Here is a 19,723-nt window from a genome sequence, read left to right as displayed (position 1 = left end):
TAACAACATTTTTATAGTTTATTCACGATTTGTCTATTCTCGGTCTCGGCCGAGATTTAATTTCGTTCTCGGTCTCGGCTCTCGGTCTCTCGGCCGAGATTTAATTTCATTCTCGGTCTCGGTCTCGGTCTCGGTCTCGGTCTCGGTCTCGGCTGAGATTGAAAAACCCGTCTCGGTCGAGCCTTAGTAAGACTTATTAAAACATATATTAGAAATTCAATTACCAATAAACTTTATACAAATTAAGGAAACTGTTTAAATAATAAATATATATTAGCTTGCAATATGTTTTGTGGTAATCTCGTGACGTCTAGTTTTATATCATATCCCAGTACATTATCAAGTGAATCACCTTATACATGATACATATGGCCCATGAACACATCCAGAATCACGAATAGGCTGCTAGGCGTAAAGGAATTGGGGAAATTAAAGTAAGGTGGTTACGACCTCCCGTAATCTCACGTATGTTACGTAACGCAACAAGGAGCTGTTTGTGCACGTTGCTTTTTTAGGAAGTAGTGGTTTTTGACACTGGATGAGCGAGCCTATACCGAATCTACAAAAACATGTTCACTGCGTATACTATTTTAACGCACGTTGTTTACATTTAAACAAAATATTAAAAAATTCAAGTAAAATATGTCATAAGGAAGTGTATTCATAAGTAGCGATATTTATTCTATATATAGCAAGAACAAGGGATAAAATTCGTATCTATTTTATTAAAAAGTATGACGTACTTTTCCATAAGTGCTGATGAACTACGTAGGTAAATAAATATCTATTTACATTTTTGATTTGCATTGTGTTACCTAAGAGTGGGCAATCAATCGCAAATACAGACTGTTTACACAGAAATTACTTAATAGTCGAGTTCTTTAAATATTATTCAGTATCTAAATTGTAGAGTGGCAGTAAAGTTGAATACATGCAAAATAATAAAAGACCAAAATTAACCTTCCTTTTCTATTCAAACGAGGAAAAAGTTTATCATTTTGACCAGAGAGAATATAAACATTTGATGTGACGGGCTAATCATTTGCCGAAAATTTTCATTGTGTGACTGAAATGGACAAATTTATTTAATGCTAAAATAAGAAGTACTTATCGAATTATATGATAACGAATTAAGATGAATGATTTGAGATAGAACACGTCTTATTATATGTATTGAATGGTGCGGAGCCCTTATCGTGCTGGTTGGGTGACGTCAAACGCAGCGGTGATATATACGAGAGCGTCGAGCGCGCGCGCGAACATTATTAGTGAACAAGTGACCCGCGATTTGCCCACGCGCCTTACAGTTCGCGTTGTAAGTCTTGACTGTTGCGGACGCTACTGTCTTTACACGCAGCGACAAACATAACATTTCATTGCGCCAGTGCCTTTAGTGAATTTGTGCAGGAGATAATCTTGGCCGGTAAGTTCTGATGCAATTCTGTTTAATTGAGTAACCACCGCGCTGCCAGTGGAAGCTTGAAGTACAAAAATTTAAACGATGTTGCATCAATATTAGTGCAATTTATTAATTACCTATTAAGGTAGATTGCTAACGTATTATGAGAAAAAAAAAAATAACTTGTTCAATACTTATATTTCGAGTAGACATTAATAGTTAGATACTTACATACGAATTTGAAACGGCAAATCATTTTAATAATAATTATTAAATTGGTCTATTTCTTTTCAATATCCGTTATGCTATTGATAACAAAATGATTTGAATTAATTTAGTACGTGCGTATGCGTTTGAATGTAATTGCTTCATGTTTCTTTTTAGCTTTTGTTAATGTAAAATTTTAATTATGTTAATGTAAGATTTTAAGCATTTCAATATTTTTTGATGCAACGAGATTGCTGAAATAATGTTCTCGACAGTAAATTAATTGCACATACATGTTATAATTTAAAAAAAACGTTAAGAAATTGTGATGAGACTGTGCAATCAAAAAATATTCTTAACAAAGCAAATTAAAAACTAATTCTATTGATGAACTTGACCAATAATGTAACTTTTTGCGTAATAGAAAATAGTTATTTCCTCGCATGTGTATAGCTCGTTTACGTACATTTCACAGACATGCAGATTTATATAGAAACTTATATTTTTAAATTTAGAATCATAAACAAATCAATAAACATATTTTTCCTACAATTTTGTGTTTTAAATGATGTTTTCATCACGACATGTGAACAGATTTAAATATTAATGTCTTCGTGTTGCGGAGTGCAGCGACAAATTTGATTTTATTGCGAATTTATAATTGCGTTAAGATTGAAATCTGCACAAAGTTCTTTAAATAAATATTTCGTATAACATTTATTGGTTTATACATATTCATAATAAAATTGTCGCAATCTTGCACAAAGAAGTCGTAACATATTAGTAGAAGCGAAGCACTTTGTTCCCATAAAAGCCTTGAGCTATTAAGCCACTGACCACAATGCACTTGACCATGAAATTCATGCCATGACAAATTCATAGATGTCCATGTAAAAGTATTCTTACTTGCAGCTTTAGTCACAATCCACTTTCATCAAATTACAGTGATCATCGGTTTAGGTAGGAGACGGCTCTCAGTTTACGCCGACCTTAAATATTCCTCGCGAACTCATGTCCATCGTAGAATCGTTCTGTCCTAGTGGCATTGCACCAAAGATTTACCTATTATGAATGCTAATATATTATACTATGTTAGTTTACTAATTTATGAAAAACTAGCTTTTGCTCGCGGCTTCGCCCGCGTGAAGGAGTTTTCCGGGATAAAAAACTCGCTATATATTTTCCCGGGATAGTCTTTAACGTAGCCAGGGTCTTAAAATATGTCCATACCAAATTCCATAAAAATCCGTTCTGTAGATTTCGAGAAAATCGATAACATACTGATAGAATAGGACACTTTGTTTATAATATGTATAGATTATAATAACTAAATATGTTTAGCTTTAATTGTATAAGTAGAATAGTACTATAAGTATCTCATAGTTTTTTATCTGATTAGCACACTCACTTTTATGAGATTTTTAAATATTATTTCTTTTTAATATTTTTTTTCATACAAACCTTCTCCTGATAACAGTGAACACATAAAAGAAAGATTTATCCAATTGGGTACAGTTGTTTTGAAGTTATACGCATACAAACATTTCGGCGATACATTTTTATTTATATATAAATTACTTAATTTCAATGCTTACTGTCGAATGACGTTAAATTCCGAATTTTCAACGTTTTAATTGTAAATTGTTGTGTTGTGATTTGATATAGCATTTTTTTTTAAATATAAGGCCACAGGGATTTGACTGATTACGGCATAAATATTATTTTCCTAAATAGTAAGTATAATTTATTTTTAAAATCAACATATGTTTACTTCATTTAAAAGTTTTAGACTTAACGGACATTCATATGGTAGATATACTAATTTCTTCAATAACTATGAAACTACTAGGTGTTTATATGTATTTTAGCACCTATGAAGGTACATACGTTCGTAGGCGCTATGTTCGTGCAATTTTTTTTATTCATGGCTGTGCATCAAGTTCTGCATGGCCTGGGTAATCTCCAAAACGAAGAAAATAGCTTGCTCTTAAATGTACTTATAAGTAATAATCCAATAACTAATGTGCTATTAAAAATATGCTTCTTTGTTTGCTGTCGTTACATTAATTTATAGACTTGTTTATTTGAATTAAATACTTCACTATCACAATGATTATAAGTATGCTTCCGTGTACCTTGTCTTAAATATACATCTATTATATTTTGCGCATATTATAAGGATGAAATAAATTCTGTTTTTGTATACAAATTAATGTTTATATACTACGACTAAACTAATAAAGCTAAGGTTTACATATTGGACAGTGATGTGAACTTTGCCTCCAATCATAGTTCAATGCCTCTCCGCTTCGTTCATAGTCGGATTAATAAATAGTTTAAAGAGAAAACGGATATACACGAATGGTTTCTGCATTATTTGATCAAGATTACTTCCACGATAATTTAAAAATATCGTATAATAAAATTATACATTTGAATATGTCTTTGATTATAAGGCCTCAGAGTACGTGGTCTAATTGACCTGCTTTGAACAAATCAGTGTTATTCAAGTTAATTCTGAAATAATTTGAATAAGACTAATTTACCTGCTTAAGAAATTATTATAAAATTAATTTTGTTATGAATAAATTGGTTCACAATTTAATCTTCAGAACACAAATTTCAGACATGCGAGCGTAAACTCTTCATCGTACAATCCTTGTTTGAAACGACCTTGAGACATCCCTGATATTATTCGGTTGTATGTGATTTATTAGTAAGAAACCATTAGCATAGTTTAAAATTTGTTATTTGTACTATAAAATAATTAAAAAGAAACCAACACACAAAACAACCAGACCATCTTACATAAATATTAAATTAAGAACTATTAAATTGAAGTTATTGTATCAATGATGATTATATCGAGTTAATTTATGGTAATGTCTTATTAAAAAAAGTTTAATGTTTAATATAAGTAATCTTTGCAGTTGTTAAATTAGCTTATATTATTTGTATTTGAACAATATAATTCGGTGATTTATTAAAATGCATATTCTCTGGTTTTAAATTTATAATTTTATAACTTTTATACATATAAAATTGATTCATTTAGTAAGTGAACGGGTTTAACCGGTTTAGAAAAAATAGGTATTTTATAATATTCACTACATATAGTTGATAAAACAGTAATGCATCTTATAAATATTACTTGAAATATGGCAGGCTTACCAAACACGTATACTTTAATATTTAAGGCATAATAATAAGTTCATTTAATAGCTAAAACTGTTTTAATGTAATAAGTATGTGTTTCATGACAATTAATATGATACCTTATAACAAGTTGGTTAACACCATCCGCGCGCGTTGAAGTCTTTCCCGGGAATGAAAGTCTTACAGTGCGTTTTTCCGGGATAACAATTAGGCTAATCAATTAATTCAGAACTCGTGCGTCATGTTTTCCTCAAAAGATTGCCACAATCGATTGGACCGTTAATTGTACCACCGCTGCCTACATTGTTATAATATTAAGTATCTACTATATATTTGTTATTTTTTGGTGTACAAAAAGAATGTAAATAAAATTAATAGTTAATATTTTATTACGCGATTATTAATATAACAACGTTTTAAGCTTTTAACATAATGTATTTTATATTAGATATATTTAATTCGTTCATTCCTGATTTTATTCATGCAATTTTCCTTAATCGCGTAATATTAACAGAATAATAGCAATCGTGAAGACATTGACCAAATACCTTATTCACGCGAAACATCTCTACCATTTAATGTCAATAGGCACAAGGTTGATTTTATCTTTATAAATTATTTATATTAATCAACAATATTGTATGGCTTATATGCTAAACGAAACGTTATGTGAAATATCTAGTAAATTATTCACTTATATATGTTAGAATTTCCATAAAATTGGTAATAATCAACTACAATATGTGATTTTTATAGCTCTACGTTGATACTATTTATAAGTCAATAGGTACGCAATGTAAAAATGCAATTTTCGGGAAACCAAATCAAGAAAGTGGCAAAATAATATTTATTGTACAATATACTTTGCATTGCAGCTGTGTAACTGTGAAGTATTGTTAATATTCCAGAAATTTTAAAGTAATAAATTTCAGTCTTTTGGTTAATATGTATTTTCTCTAAATAAAAATGACTTAACTTTTAGGCGGAAATGAAACGTCAATGCAAATAATAAAGGTTTATTGTTTTGTCTTTATTGTGTATATAATGATACCAATCTCAAAAAGTCTTCTGTTAGGCGAGTTTAAGTGTGTAGTAATCTTTTTTGCAATACAAGCAGAAAGTAGGTATTATCTGATTCACCTTTGCGGGAAAAGAATGCGGGCAAGCAATAGTAGCTATTTAATTCACTTGAAACTTGATACAAGCCACAAACGCTATAAATGTTTCTACATAACGTTCCGTGTGAATTGTGCATGTACCAGTGAGTAATACATATTGACATTGTTCTAAAAGTGTACATAATCTTGCTCAAATGATAAGGAAAAAATCATGTTGTGTTACAAAAAAAAATCATACTTGTTCAATTTAGTGTTTTACGTGGTCCAGGAAAATTGCTAACATGCTAAACAGTGCATCGTAGAGTATAAACATGAGAATAAATGAGCGGATCAGTGCGTACATACGTTAGAACGAGCGTAAATTACGTACATATCGTTCTCTCGGCCCCAAGATTGAACATAATGACATTACGCGCAATAATAATTAATGGAAATACTTAGGCGATTTACACACACGTCACAAGTAGACTTAAGGAAAATATTTTCTATCCTCCGAAGGTTATATTTGCATAACATTACAATTACATTGAACTTATGGTACTGAGTTACGCCACTCGCCCCATTATGTCATTAAATATGGTTATTTATATTATAAATTTTGATCTGACTGCCAATATCTCTCACTTAACGAGGCTGTGGGAATTTCCGCATCCTAATCTAAACGATTTATTACACAGGTGTTGTGTAGGTGGATAAATGTGGTAAAATCAACAAATTAGTCTTCCGGAACCAGTATCTATACTATTATATAAAGCTGAAGAGTTTGTTTGTTTGTTTGTTTGTTTGTTTGAACGCGCTAATCTCAGGAACTACCGGTCCAAACTGAAAAATTCTTTTTGCGTTGGATAGCCCTTTGTACGTGGAGTGCTATAGGCTATATATCATCACGCTATACCCAATAGGAGCGGAGCAGTAATGGCTGATCTCAGGAACTACCGGTCCAAACTGAAAAATTATTTTTGTGTTGGATAGCCCTTTGTTCGTGGAGTGCTATAGGCTATATATCATCACGCTATACCCAATAGGAGCGGAGCAGTAATGGCTAATCTCAGGAACTACCGGTCCAAACTTAAAAAATCTTTTTGTGTTGAATAGCACTTTGTTCGTGGAGTGCTCTTAGTTATATATCATCACGCTATGACCAATAGGAGCGGCAGTAATGAAACATGTTGCAAAACGGGGACAATTTATTAGTTTTGAGAGCTTCCGTTGCGTGCACTGCGTAAACGGTTAAAGTTATGCAACAATGATGTATGACGGGATTGTTCCTCTTAAAAAGTTCTAAAAAATATATTATAAAACAAAGTCCCCCGCTGCATCTGTCTGCCTGAACGTGTTGAACTCAAAAACTACCCAACGTATTAAGATAAAATTTGGTATGGAGACAGTTTGAGACCCCGGGAAGAACATAGGGTCCCGGGAACCTACTACTTTCATAACGGAAAACTTTAGCCTGAAAAACTTTATAACGCGGGCGGAGCCGCGGGAAAAGCTAGTGTTTTTATATAAAGACAGGAGTTTACTCGAAGGATAAGTGTTTGCGCATACGTCCGGCTCGGGTCACGGTCATGTTGTGGGCGGATAGTAGGTGTGGCATTGACACCGTGGAGTTCTGGACAAACCGGTGGAATGCCAGCTCAGCCAAATCAAGTGTCGCAGAGCTGGGTGTCGCAACTGGCAGCTAGTCCTGATGTCGTGCAATCGCTGAATTGCTATTAATGTTGCAACTGAACCGTTCGCACCTGTCACTCAATTATATTGTTCTGAATCGTGTGCACGTCGATTTTCATCTGTGACTCATGTTATAGTCATTATTTTTGCAAAGGCTGTGGGGAATTCCATAATTATGTCTAGCGGAAGAAACGAGCCAGTACAATTAACTGTAAAGTAATGGACAGTCCAAGTCATCGTCCTTGTAATGCTTAGCTTAACCTCTGGTATTGTTGACTTAGAATGCCTCTCGTCTTTCCTTAATTCTTAAAGCCGACGCCTAAATGATTTTAAAACTAATTCCACTTTTAAGCTTTGTAGTAGTAGGTTTGATATAACTGTTCCTGCAAACTTAAGTTATATGCTCTATTATGGCTATTCATTCACTGAGTGATAGTAGAGCATTATCTCCAGAAATTCGAAGGGCTCAATAATCATCAAAAATTTCAGAGTTCCGAACGACTACACGTATTAGCTTCAGTAATAATTTTTAAATCACATATAAATAAAATCGCTAACTAAAATAGTTCTTTTGCTGCTATGTTAAGAAAAAATAATATTATGACGCATTTTCCATTATCACGCAATACTATATCACTAGATGTCAATTCCTGTTTGATAAATTAGCATTTAGTACTTTTCCTACTTGGATGAATAAGATGGGAAAATTGCAGCAGACACAACATTAATTTACATAAATGGAGCTTTGTGTAAAGAACTGTAGTCGTCTATTTCATATTTAACATCTTTTAAATACAACCAAATATTTGTGAATATTTTAAAGACTTAAAGATTTTTGTCCTATCAAAATTAGTATAAGCATTACTTGTATATAATATGAAACAAAATAATTTCTTAATGCTTTATGTTTACGCAAAAGTTAGATATTTTATAAAATTCTCCCAACATTTTGAAAACCTCAGCCATCATGGTCACGGAGCGGACTGAGATCAATAGGTCATCCAAAAAATCAACGTTACTATTTACGTACATTTTATAAATAAACAATAAAAATATATAGGTATTTGCTAATGACGCGACAGCCTGATTTACATAGAATGACCTCACAGAATAAGTTATTTGACGTAGTTTCTGCAGGCACCTAATTGATTTTTAAAACTAATAATTCCATTTTATAAATATTAAAAACAAATTCGTTGTTACTTGTAATCAAAATAGCACAGCTATTACATGAGAGTGGGATTATCATATAATTATAAGCAATTTGTTTTTGCAACTATGTATATTTTAATTAGTTAAATGAAACATAGATACCGGATATATGTTTTTACTTCTACCTTATATATAATTAAGGTCTCACATTAAACATTCAACGCAGAATGTGCTTTGATGTTATTTACTTTTTGTTATTTCCGTAACCAACAATTAGCAGTCGTTACCTACATTAGAAGCAAAAAGTAAAAATAGAATCAAGATATTCTTTTTTTATTTGTTGAATATGAAATATCGAAGCCAATCGCTTACTGGAAAGCGTAAAACTTAACTTACTTTATGATGAGCAATTTAAAAAACCCAAAAAATATAATCAGTATCAGCCTTATCACTTTCTTTTTTACGGTAAACACTTTGAGAAGCAAAAAGAGAAAAACCTGATTAGCTTAAGCTCTGATTAAAGGCTCGAAATTGCGCTCTTTAAATGTGTTTGTATCTCATTTGTTCAACATACAATAACAAAGCCGCATCAAATATATGCGACGCGTGTTCTTTAAGCTGCCATAAAATCCCGACGAGCTATAATGCCTTCTTTGATTTCGGCCGCTCCACAACTCTTGAATTCATACTTACAGTTCAAGTGTACCATTCTATTTGCAAGAGTTTGAAAGTGATATAAACAAGGCTAATTCGCAAACGTTGAAACTATTTGTGTTTTTTTTTTTATTGTTCGTAACACAAAAGTAAAATTCTTATTATTGTACGTAACATATGTAAAATCTTCATTACATCTTTATTTACTCGCGTGATCTACAAGTTAATCGTGGATGTACGTTAATGATATTCATAGTATTGTAGTAGCAACGCGCCGTGATACTAATACATCAAGACCACCCACTTTACGCCACGGTCTATCAAACTTATAGAAGCGGCAAATTTATTATTGACTAACAAGGATAACCAATTGACTTCCAAATACGTCCTTAATTAACTGTATACTAGATATAAAACTCTGAGAAATAAAAAAAAATTAAATTACGTCTACGAACTCACTGGAAAACACCAGCAAATAATAACAAAGCAAATTATCTTTTACCACGAACACAGAGCTCGATAAAGTAATAAATGCAGGAATGAATGCAATGTCTCGTACGCTTGGCTAGAATCAGCATACAGTTAGTTATAATTGATGTGCAATTAAAAAAAAATGGACATCAATGACGCAAATGCACCTTATTAAGGCGACCGTCTGTTTAGATAAATACTGTAGTTATTCACGAGCACATATTACTGGTATAGGTTGGAAGCTTGTACATGCTACAAGGATGTAATGAATGGTAGATATCTTACTAATTATTCTGCGATGATTATAAATCCCAGGTTGCCGTTATTGTTTCGTAGTCTTTTGTTTTGTCATCGATGCAATTAGTCTGTGACGTGGCATGTCGACGGAAACAATAGTGATTTTCCTTGCTAACAGTGGAAATTACGATCATTTTTACGAGTGATAGTGAGTAATGTCACGGCCAGTACCACAATCAGAGCGCGGGGAGGCGAGCGGAGAGCCGCGCTCACGGTCGGACACAGGGCCGACTGCTGTGGGGTTGGCTACTAATCCAACGTGGTTTATAATTACTATAGTTTTCTAAATTTACGTTTGTTACGCCATTGTATCCAGTATACATTTTGCCATATACACTCAATACAATGGCGACTTTGATTTAATTTCATATTGAATGTTTTAATCTGATGAGAATTTTATTTCGTCGGTCACAATGTTGTGGAATCTCAACATTGTTTGGATTGTTGCGTACACAACACGTTGTATTTCATTGTACTGAGCTCATGCACCGTTAACATGCCAAAATGTATTTGAGAATTTTTAATTAATTTCGTGCGAATGGCGTTGCGTGTTAAATTTTGATATTCCATTCGTAGTGCGACCCCATACCAAGGTTTAGTATATCTGACAGCCCTAGTAAAACTAAAGCGGTAACGGCTCGTCAACGAAGTCGTGTGTATGCGGCGCTCGCATGGACGTTCTTGTCAATGCGCAATAAACTCGGTGCGTACCGGGGCCGATGGCGGCGTGTGCCGAACCGCGCTGGCGCTATTAGCCATTACCGACACCTACGTGCCACTCCGTGCTAACAAATCAACAGAGAACCTGCCAGACACTCTGACAGAATTAAAATTATGCCACCTCGCGAATGATGACAACGTCGTATAAATTTTATGAACAAAACAAACTGCGAATTAGGGCTGCTTTAGCAAAACTTGTAAGGCAAAACACGTTGAATAGACCTAAACAGTCGATCACAGTCTATCTGAAGGTTGCTATATTTTACATGTAGTAGAAGGACAGTGCAGTAAACGTATGGACGAATCGATCAATATGGATTGAAAAACATCGACATTGTGTAGTTAATATTGGAAAATTGAAGGTTTTGTTGAAACTTGGTATTTGGCTGCCCGGCTACAAAACTCCATTCTAGTATCAATTTAATGCAAGATCTGGTTTACAAGTAACAAAACATTGGAAAAAAAGACTTACATATTTATACGAGCAAAACTAAAAATAATATTATGTCTAATATTGTAGTACTTCAGTCAGAATGGTATTTAAAATTCCCATTCCAATCACTTTAGGCTTATATTTATAAAAAAAGTTTATGTTTACTACGCAATAAAAACAGTCGATTATTTAGTACCTACAATTTTGTAGGTAGTACTTACTACAAACTACGGGTTTTCGTAGACTTATAGCTACGAAAATGGTATGTAGCAAAAACTTTGTCCAAATAGTATGTTAATAAATGCATTGATCCTTATTGTATTTCAATATTATTGGTGTGTGCTTCTAAAATGAGCACTCGATTTAATGGTTATAAGAATCTAAAATTAAAATTCCTTTTAAGTTCTGTTAATGTATAGTATGTAGAGTATGTATATGTAGAGTATATGTAGAGTATTGAACGGTTCGTGTAGTTTTTTACACGTGCAATACGAGATTTGTATGTGAGTGCGGGCTCAGCTCTCACGATTATGTTATAATGCTTGAAATATCGGTATATTCATAATTTTCACTATTTATAAATATAAGGACGCTAACGTATGAATTGTTAAGCCGTGGAGACGATTTAAATAAATTTTGACGCAAAGTTGTAATATGATACGAGCTAATGGTTAGCCGTTTTAAAACTACCGATGACACCCAAGGACAAGCCCAGGTTGGTGCAGAACTTGTCGGGATGTATTCGTATTTGAACATTTTTATCGCATAAAATATATATGGTTAGACGAGTCGCACAGATGTGACATCGGTGTCTATCCGCCTTATTTTATCGTTTAATAATAATAATAATAATAATATCAGCCCTGTATTATATACTTGCCCACTGCTGAGCACGGGCCTCCTCTACTACTAAGAGGGATTAGGCTTTAGTCCACCACGCTGGCCTAGTGCGGATTGGTAGACTTCACACACCTTCGAAATTCCTATAGAGAACTTCTCAGATGTGCAGGTTTCCTCACGATGTTTTCCTTCACCGTTAAAGCGAACGATAAATTCACAAAGAATTCACACATGATTTTTTTAGAAAAGTCAGAGGTGTGTGCCCTTGGGATTTGAACCTGCGGACATTCGTCTCGGCAGTCCGTTCCACACCCAACTAAGCTATCGCCGCTTACGTACGATAAAATAAAATATTTTTTTAATTAAAAAAGTTTTTTTTTAATTAAAAATAAAATTTAAGGTCCGTATTTCTAAAGATTTATACTGCAATATAACAATATAATAAGTTTGTCAAGATAATCTACCAAAATAAATTTTACATACATTAGTCCGCAATATATTTACAAAATTTATAAAAGACTGCAACACAATATCTAAAGTGTGACTTCATTAAATAATGGTCGCCAACAAAGATTAAGCGCAGTTGAGTGGCCGGACTATAATTATTTAGTAACACACTAGTTATACCATAGACTTTATACCTACATAATGCGTTCAAAGTATTGCGCACTTGGATAACAACTGCATTTTAATTTAAAATAGCGTTATTGACGTCTATTCCTCTTTCGATGACAACGCGACTTCTCAAAATACCCGTTTAGTTATGTTGGTAGGCACTAACAAAGTGGTTGTTTACATTGCAATTGAAAATCTCAGCGAAACTCAGGTGAAACCTTTTCAGTTATTTATTTATTTAAATGCAGGGTTTTGGACACTTCTATACTACATGAATCGTTGTATACAGTGTACATGAGGACATGACAGGCGTTCAGAAAATTGATGAAAGTAATTTAAATTTATTAATACATTTTAAAAGGCGTGTTATTGTGATAAAAATTATAATAAGTATATATTGTAATAAAAGTATAGTAGTTGTTTTTAGACTTGCTAAAGATTTAGTCAGACATATAAGCATCGTAAATATTATAATGTGATAAGAACTTCGAAACGCAAATCTCCACATTAACGTATTTAAAGCTTATTTAAATTCAGTTAACAGACAAATTGTATATTTCTCGTTGTTGTTTGATTACGGAAATTTTCCTACCTAAAACTGCGCTGATATTACTATAATCACGCTATATGATCATGCAAAACACAGTTACGTCCGCGATGAGAATATTTATAACAGGATATTCGCCGAATTTTTAAGTAGATTGAAAATCTATAGCCACAGCTGTGTGTTATTAATCTATGTCTATTTTTTTTAGTTCACAAGTTCAATGTACGCCTTTAACTGTGTATATCATTTATCACAACAAAATAAGTAGAATACCTTCGCTTTGGGATCATAATTTCGACCTTTGGGGTTGGTTCCTAATTGATATTTTTAAATGAGATCTATTATAATTTACCAATGCGCGTGAAGGGTCACTGTAACGTTGCTTTAATATATGCGAATTACGTACTCGTCTTTAACTAAACTAACATTGTACCAAAAAATCACCCATGATTAACGATTATTTTCACCAGAAATCCTAATTTTACTTTTCTGATCTTTTTTACACTTTGTAATTTACAGCGAATATGACATGCGTGTGAGTGTATTTCTGACTGAGAGCGTTATGTTGCCGCTGGAACGAATTCTCTTATAGTAGTAATAGTCGTATTAAGGCATGTTAAATTAAAATAACTTATTATTTATATTTATTTTGTTCAAACTTACACCTACGGTCCAAGTAACGTATTGTAAAATGTTGTTTACAAAAATATAAGTATGTGGTTTCATTTAGTAACATAATGTCACAACGACCCCGTATAAAATACGTACAACTAATTATATATTACTATTTATCTGGTTTCTGTGACCAGTTATTTGATTTTTTACTTTTGTTATTGTGAACTGGTTGATTTTATACTCTGATGCGTAGATGTAAGTGCCATTTATAAATGAACGTGCTGTTAGGTATCTTCCATATAATATTTTTCATAGATTTGATTTCTAAACGACCTGTTTGAGATTCGATCTAATTATAATAATTTTAAAAGTACCCGAGTCCCCGCATTGGTGTAAAATAAAAGCATACAAAACATAAAAAGATACCGCTCGCCTAAATGTACCAGTATTTCTACTCATAAAATTTGATTGATGCCCGCACAAAAAAATTGGTTAGTAAGTTCGAGACACAAAAAAACATCCCATAGGCCTTATATTTTAATTAATGTTATAACATTACCCGCGCAATATGTATAATTATAATATGATTATAGATAATAAAAATATCAATCAATCACAAACTTCACTTATGTTTTTATCTTGTTTGTTAGGTGTTGAGAATACGAAAGGTTTTCAATCCAAAATGTCCAGATCTGAAACCAGTATTTACTTTATTAAACTAATTGTTCGTGTTCATTTAATAAAGTATTCTGAAACTGTCGGTAGCTTAATAAATTAGTATCGCAATATACTGTACTGTTATAAAACCATCAACTATATAATGCCCGAATGACAACAGGCCCGAATGATGTGACTGGAATAGTGTTGACTGTCGAAGGGTAATCATTTCTTGTTAGTCGACACTCTATTAGACCCCAAACCACTCATCATACCCAGTGCCTTACCTGCATCCAGTGGAATCACTTTACTTTGCCTATACAAAAAAAAAATATAGCAAATATTATAATAGTTTTTTGAAAGCAAAATATTGACAGATCGTTTCCGCTATATTGGTCACGGCATACGAACATTGGTTCCCTTTTTAAAATGGAAAATGACTATTGTTTATCGTAGTAGAAGCATACGCGAATTAATGGCATATTGTATAAAATCTCACGTACTAGCAATTAGCCTTGGATTGGATTGTGTGAACGGATTTTAAGATAAATCTATAATCTATTCTTTGTACATGAATTGCATCAGGTTTAGAAAATATGCGTTAATATTTATTTCGATACTTTTTACTAATGTGGAGGTCGGCCGACGACATTATTGTGGTCTACATTCCGCAATTTACGTTTATGTGAGCGCCGCGAAAGGAATGTAGGTATAAAGTTAATTGTATGTCTTGCGTGTAACTTCCTGAGTCGGAATTTTGTTGTTTATTGTTGTCGAGTCGCCAAAGCTTATCCACGATGTAGCTAGAAACTATATAAAATAATAGGACGAATTTAATAACGTGGACTTGGCAGATTTTGGAACGTAGACTACATTCAGTAATATTCGACTTAATATTTCAACATGTGTTTTGTAATAAGGTAACGGAACCATTGGAGGCCTGTTTAATTTTTAAAAATCTTCATATAATCTTTTAATGAAAAATATAAATGAAATCCCCTGACTACATTGCAATATATCACTAAACTAGCTGTAGTGTGCAGCTCAGCCCGCGCATAAAATATTTTTTGGAATAAATATTTTCTCGGGCTAAAAAGGATCTTACAGTATCCAATAGCAATGTAGTTGCCTATTATTTAAAAAAATCTATATCAGTTTAGTAGTTTCTGACATTAGCGCGACTAAACAAACAAACTCTTCAGCTTTATTATTTATAGTTATTACAAAATGTAATAATAATAGTGCTAACAAAACATTCTAATATGTTGCACCACAAAAAAACATCAATAATTTAGATGATGACCTTTGTTAGAAACGGATCTTTTTCGATCGCATATCCTTATAAATGATGATGATAATCCTTATAAAAAATGGATTTTTCCCAATATTTAGATTGAAATTATTTTGATTGCCTTGCCTTTAATTTAATGTTTATCAAAAATCTACACAAAGATACGTATTTCATAAAAAAAATACAGATTAAATAATCCGTATATTTTTCCTAATTTTTATGTTACTTGCGAATTGTATATGACAGGTATACATAATTATTCCAAGTTTTAATTCTATTTATATCTTTACGAACACATGTAAACTAGAAGTGACGACTTTCGTTGCGTCGCGGAGCGTACACAGGGAAGTATCGTTGGTGGCTTGCAATCCAACTGGATCGCCTTGATTTTTGGTATTGGCACGTAATTAACTGGTCGCTGATGAAAGGTATCAATTTGACGAAATGTTTGCCGATTTGGAGAATGCTGCCACACACACATATATTCGCACACACGTCAACCTAAACCAATTTATGAGAATATTCCAACGAATTTACATAGACGCATTCAATAACGTCAGATAATTGGCTAACCCGCGGTAATTTCACAAAGCGTGTTGGGAAATTAACCGAGACAACCATTTCACAACATTAAAAAGGCCGTGTAAAGTTTTCTCGTATATATGAAGGATACGTGGAACAGGGTGGAGATTCGCCGACGCGCGCTATAAACTATTGCAAAATTGTTAATATGTCCGCACCTAAAACGGCGATCGTGAACTCGCCATTCATCAATAGTATTGTAAAATGTGTAACTAACACGGGGTCATGTTATCTTATATTTTTAATTGATATTTATAATTGCCAAACGTAAATACGTAGGCAGGTATGTCGTGACACGAATTGACGGTAACAATTAATTTTCAATTAATAACAATCACATTGTCACAAAAATAAAGAATCTCCTAGATCATAGAATTGCGTATTGGGTCATTTATGGCCCCTAATGACGACTTTGGTTTAAAATGAAATGTTAATTAGGCTAATTATTATCATAATGTAATTTGTTTCGTTTTCGTACTAGTGCTCGTCGTGATCCATTCTTAAATGTAGAGTGGACGAGTCGACTATCGAATTGCAATTGCAGCCGGCTCACCCTGACATTCACGTTACCTGACGTGAGTGTGAGAGTTTAAAGTTACCGTACTCGAGAGCGGTCATTCGAACGCATTTGGTTCGTGCAATGCAGTGTGTTCACACATCCCAATTGATACATTCGTGGCAAGTCGTGCTAGAATATAGTGGACATGTCGCTTTAACGTAATTATAATGATTGTTGCAGTGAAAATGGAGGTGCTCAATAGGGTAGTGGCGGCGTACAACGACCTGATGGACAACAAGAGTGATCAAAGGGTCAAAGACTGGTTCCTCATGTCTTCACCCTTACCGACGCTTGCGATTTGTCTCACATATGTGTTCATAGTCAAAGTGAGTAATTCCTTAAGTTACTATTCTTTAAACAATAATGAATCTCATTTGAGTCACACATTAAACATGCAAATAATGTTTTCTCTAGGAAGTTGCCTATGCGTGAATTACTGATTTTTATTATCTTATTTAAATGTGTCTAGTTTGTAATCAAGATCAATAATATATTTTTTATGACACGGTAACTGGTATTTCCACAGGTGGCAGGACCGAAGTTTATGGAAAATAGGAAACCGTACGAATTAAAGTCTGTCCTTATCTGGTACAACCTCTTCCAAGTTATATTCAGCTGTTGGTTGTTTAATGAGGTGAGTTATATGAATGAAGAATGTGTGTTGATTACTTGTAGTATATCAAAATGTATTAACAAAAAAGAAATCTTTGACGAGCCTCTCTGGTCGTACTATCCGTTCTAGCTTGTTTTTTTTTTATATGAAATGCTTTAACGCATTTAATTCATGAAGTATTGAAATTGCCTATCTTTCACCTTTCCAAAATTATCCTGAAACACTATTTCTTCTTGAACATTTTACGAAATGGATTATAAAATGTTATCTATATGTCCGATCCTAATTACGGCATGTATTTCATTTTGAGCACTTTCATTTGCGATTTGGCCCGCTTAAATTTCTGATATGCAAGGAAGCTAGGTTGGAACATTCAACTTGACTTTCTATATGCGTTAACCTTCAGCTTTATATGTACATATATACTCGTTTATGTCAACACAATGCTGTAATTATTAAAAATATCAATTTAAATACTTTAGATAGTTGTCTTTTTTTAAGTTTGTTATCTAGTATCGGCTGTTAATGATGTGCTATTTTTTAAATTTATATGTTGTTTTATTTTTTTAGAGTATAGTAAGCGGTTGGTTCCATTCATACAGCTTCAGATGCCAGCCCGTTGACTACTCCGACAATCCTCTAGCATTGCGGGTAAGATTTAATACTGTAGTTTTATTTAGTTTAAAAGATTATAACTCTCCAATTTTAAAGAATAAAGAGCAAATGCAAGTCCTGAGTTTTAAAAGTGCAGACACTCACGTAAACGTAAAAAAAACTGCTAAATGCTTAAAATTATGGATTTACGAGATATTATTATTTTATTATATTTTGAGTCTGAAATTGTTGATGTTATCATGGGCTTACGAGTGACGATTCATAAGGTGTGAGACATAACAAAATTATATAATATGTCGTATGGACCTTCGGGCATATATCCCGAAAAAATTAACTGAGTGCAACAACAGTCATTACGAAACAAATTACCGTAAGATCGGGAACTTTATTTTTATTACTGAATATTGTCGTTTTGCAAATTTATAAACTAAAAATAATCTACGTAAGGCATAGTCCCTAAAATATATAAAAATGTGTTTAGTGTTTATGTGGTGGCGTCAATAAAATACTTTCATTCCGTGCAAATCAATGGTGTTATTCGAATCTAAAAAATAACATTGAATTGTCCAAAGTGAGAATCACGCTTGTGATTGAGGTAATACATTGGAGAGTTTTTCCAACATGAATTCCCTGACTCACATACCTAAAGCAGGTTGGCAGGCATCCGGTTCATAAAAACTAGGTGTAGTTTTTACAGTGGGTTTGAAATGTGTACCTACGATAATATCGCACCGTAACTCATTGGAGTAGAATCCAGACAAGCGGAAGATAACATATTATTATTATTAGAAAATATTACAATCTTCAACATTTTATTGCTGGTTTTTTTTAGATGATGCTATAACGTAATATATGTGGAGATATTTAAATTATTCATGTATTAAATTAATGAGCTGTGGGCGGAACCTGTCAATGTCAGTATCCACATCGGGCACAATAAAACGAGATTCTTTTGTTATAATTTTATTAGGAGCTAAGTATCCTATTATCCTTCATTTTATTTGGCAAATATACCACGTGCATGTCCTTATTAACGTATTTAGCCTCGTCTGAAAATAGTTCTTGATTATATATTTTTCGTGTACGTGATATGCGTAAGTATATTATTATTTTTTCCTTTCCGCTTTAATGCCGTTTTCAAACAATTAGTTACATTTTAAAGATTATATTATCCTCATGTTATTAGAATCGGTTCTATCATACTTTATAGTTAAATTTTCTAAAATAATAATAAACGCTAAATTTATAGCCTTAATTATATAAAAGTAGTGCTATTTCATTAGAATATGAAACAACTATTAATTTATTGGTAAATAATATTACAATGTATCTAATGCAGCACATGGTTGGGTTGTTTGCCTTCAAGTTCATTCGCATCGCCACGTAATTGCCTTATATATCTTATCTATTATGCGATCGTTTAATCCATGATTTTTATTGATTGCGCCTCTTTGGTGTAATGGAATAATAAATCGGATACGGACGGTGAGGTCCCACAAACGAATACTAGG

The 19,723-nt window shown here is 32.9% G+C and overlaps 1 protein-coding gene across 3 annotated transcripts in view; it reads left to right on the top strand.

The window, feature by feature from the left end:
* Positions 1-1,224: 1,224 nt before the first annotated feature.
* LOC115441072 (elongation of very long chain fatty acids protein) overlaps positions 1,225-19,723 on the top strand; it is a 30,400-nt gene continuing 11,901 nt past the window's right edge. The window contains exons 1-4 of one of the 3 annotated variants that reach the window (XM_030165665.2): positions 1,225-1,423; positions 17,165-17,310; positions 17,511-17,618; positions 18,168-18,248. In XM_030165665.2, the coding sequence (XP_030021525.1) occupies positions 17,170-17,310; positions 17,511-17,618; positions 18,168-18,248 (330 nt within the window). In that variant the 5' untranslated portion in view covers positions 1,225-1,423; positions 17,165-17,169. Of the gene's footprint in view, positions 1,424-12,926; positions 12,945-17,032; positions 17,311-17,510; positions 17,619-18,167; positions 18,249-19,723 lie in introns of those variants that run through there. The other 2 variants (XM_030165666.2, XM_030165664.2) reach the window with 2 other exon arrangements.

The sequence above is a fragment of the Manduca sexta genome, chromosome 26 (genome assembly GCF_014839805.1).
Source record: "Manduca sexta isolate Smith_Timp_Sample1 chromosome 26, JHU_Msex_v1.0, whole genome shotgun sequence".
Lineage (NCBI taxonomy): Eukaryota > Metazoa > Arthropoda > Insecta > Lepidoptera > Sphingidae > Manduca > Manduca sexta.
Note: the sequence above shows the minus strand (reverse complement) of the source record. Positions and strands in the feature narration are given on the sequence as shown.